The sequence below is a fragment of the Otolemur garnettii genome, unplaced genomic scaffold (genome assembly GCF_000181295.1).
Source record: "Otolemur garnettii isolate 467f Iridium unplaced genomic scaffold, OtoGar3 scaffold00147, whole genome shotgun sequence".
Classification (NCBI taxonomy): Eukaryota; Metazoa; Chordata; class Mammalia; order Primates; family Galagidae; genus Otolemur; species Otolemur garnettii.
In genome coordinates, this window is record NW_003852542.1 from 1,248,005 (window position 1) to 1,250,938 (window position 2,934).

Sequence of the window (2,934 nt, forward strand, 5' to 3'; positions counted from 1 at the left end):
GGCTTCCTAGTGAAGGGTCTCCCTGAGACCCACCACCCCCATAATATCTCCCCAGCTCCCCAGCCACGTTGCCCCTCCCCCACCAGGTCCTCATTGCTTCTTATGGAACAGAGCCGGAGCTGGTTCATTGCTGGGCTCGGCCATGACCTGCATGGGCTGGTTGTTCAGGGCGGCCTCACGCATCTTGTGGTACATGAACTCATTCTGGCGGAACATGCGCAGCTCCATCTCTGTCTGCACCCTCATGGCCTGTGTGACACGAGGACATCAAAAACATGTTGGTCTCTGACCCGCCTTGGGTAAATGACTCCCGTCACCGAGAGTCAACTCTATCCCCTCAGAAAACACACACAGAAACACACACACACACCAATTGGGGCCTAATATTCTGGCAGTGGGCCCAGTTTGTCAGGAAAAGAAAGTTGGAACCTTGAAGAGTGGTTGGAGGGATAGTTTACAGCCGAAAACGTTTGTTCTCAGGAACTGTCCAGTGGGAACCTGGATTTGAACCCTAGCTCCAGCACTTACTGGTTGTGGGACCTGAGGCAAGTGACTTATTTGCTTTCGCCCTCAGTTTCCTCACCCATCAAATGGATGAGATTCCTTCGTACCCCACAACGAGTTGGGAAAATGATAGTGTGTGACACAGAAAAGCCATCATCCTCCTATATGTTCATCCAAAAAATATTTGCAAGACCTGGGGATTGTTCAGGGGCTAAGTATACAGCAGGGAATAAGTCAAGAAAGACTCTGTCTGGCGGTGCCTGTGGCTCAGTGGGTAGGACACCAGCCCCATATACCGAGGGTGGTGGGTGCAAACCTGGCCCCGGCCAAATTGCAACAAAAAAATAGTCGGGCTTTGTGGTGGGCACCTGCAGTCCCAGCCACTTGGGAGGTTGAGGCAGGAGAATCGCCTAAGCCCAGGAGTTGGAAGTTGCTGTGAGCTGTGATGCCAGACCACTCTACCAAGGGTGATAAAGTGAGACTCTGTCTCTAAAAAAAAAAAAAGAAAAGAAAGACTCTGCCTTTGATAAGCTCAGCACACTAGATATGAAGCTAATCACCCCCACTTGTCTGCCCCTGACTTGGTCCTCCTGTCAGCATAATGGTATGTTATATCCATTTTATGGATGTGGAAACTGGGGACCTGAAAAGTAAAAGGACATCCTTATCTGATGTCACATGAGCCCTAAATGTCATTATTCTACAGCACATTTTATGACACCAAATTCTGCTACACTGTCTGAGGACAGCCCCGTCATGCTCAAATAAACCAGCCCTTCAAAGCACAAAGGACACCAGCAGCACCATTTTCCAGGTGTTGTTCTAAGTGCTTTACACACATCGACTCATGCACCCTCACCACAACCCTATTCTTTCCCCCATCTTATAGATGAGGAGACTGAGGCCTATCCTTTAAATGCATGTGCAAAGTCACATAGCTAGAAAGTGGTGAAACTGGAACTCGGTCCTGGTGGTCTGATTCTGGAGCCTGTGATTCCAAAATCCAATCTGTATAACCCATAATATTTTTGTTTGTTTGTTTTAAGAGACAGAGTCTCACTTTTTGCCCTCAGTAGAGTGGCATCACAGCTCACAGCAACCTCCAGCTCTTAGGCTTAGGCAATTCTCTAGCCTCAGCCTCCTGAGTAGCTGAGACCACAATAGGCACCCAGCTATTTTTTTTGTTGCAATTTTTCCAGGGCCAGGTTTGAACCCACCACCCTCGGTATGTGGGGCTGACACCCTACTCACTGAGCCATAGGTGCTGCCCAACCCATAATATATTTAATACATAAACACACACACACACACACACACACCATTGTTTAGGTCTTCTCAATCCAAGCTTGGGGCATAAGATACAACAGACTCAGGGTTCAAGTCCCAGCTTTGTTATTAACTCATTATATGACTATGAAAGCGTCACTCCCCTTCCCTGGGCTTTAGTTTCCTCACATGTGAAAAAAGAAGAGTGGGAAAAAGTGTTTCCGAGTTCCTTTCTGGTCTATCTGGCAATCTGTGGAATTTCCTAAAGTAGAGTCCACCAGAACTCAGATTCCCATCTTCAGAGAGCTCAGATAGGCAGAGAGCACCCAGCCCCAAGATGCTACTTGCCTCTAAGTCCTTAGTGATGGGGTGGGAGGGTCCGTGAGTCACCAGGAGAATGGCATAGGCTTTGCAGATCATCCCATGCCCCACTTCAATGTTACCAGCATGCCAGTTGGTCAGCCCTGCCCGCATCACAGCCATGCCCAGCTGAGCGTTGTTGGGGTGGTAGAGCTTCCTGTAAGGGTATAGCAAATAATCACACAGAGTACCATCCCAACCACCCTTAAATCTTCACATCATCTGACAGCTTAGAAGGTGCCCTCATTGATTAAGTGCATCTGCTCTCACCAGTACCATGCAGCTTCTGTGGCCCCAGGAAGAGGCACTGAGGTGGAGGGACAGGGAGTAAGATACCAAAATCCCACACAGTGAGGACGTGAGAGCTAGGACTCTGAACTAGGCCGTTCAGACAAGTCCTCATGGGGAAAAGGGACCAGGACCTGAGCTTGAGCACAGAAAGCTAGGAGCTCCCACCAGTGCCTCAGCACTCTCCCAGGAAGATGACAAGAAGTCAAGGGCAAAAATAACTTGGATGTTCTTCTTGGGAAAGCAGTGTATTTTCACCTTGGCCTGGGTATTCTCTTTGCAAGGCTTCCTTTTAGCATATTGTAAAGTTTCCCTGCATTTTGTTTATGAGTAACATGCCTTCAAAGAAATAAACCTTCGGGGGTGGCGACTGTGGCTCAGTGAGTAGAGCTCTAGCCCCATATATCGAGGGTGGTAGGTTCAAACTCAGCCCCAGCCAAACTGCAACAAAAAATAGCTGGGCCTTGTGGCAGGTGCCTGTAGTCCCAGCTATTTGGGAGGCTGAGGCAAGAGAAT

The 2,934-nt window shown here is 48.8% G+C and overlaps 1 protein-coding gene across 2 annotated transcripts in view; it reads right to left on the bottom strand.

The window, feature by feature from the left end:
* Positions 1 to 2: 2 nt before the first annotated feature.
* The window catches only part of SMYD1 (SET and MYND domain containing 1), a 44,971-nt gene continuing 42,039 nt past the window's right edge, over positions 3 to 2,934 (bottom strand). Inside the window, exon 10 of one of the 2 annotated variants that reach the window (XM_003799186.1) lies at positions 3 to 249. In XM_003799186.1, the coding sequence (XP_003799234.1) occupies positions 91 to 249 (159 nt within the window). In that variant the 3' untranslated portion in view covers positions 3 to 90. The remainder of the gene's footprint in view (positions 250 to 2,934) is intronic. The other variant, XM_023518796.1, reaches the window with a different exon arrangement.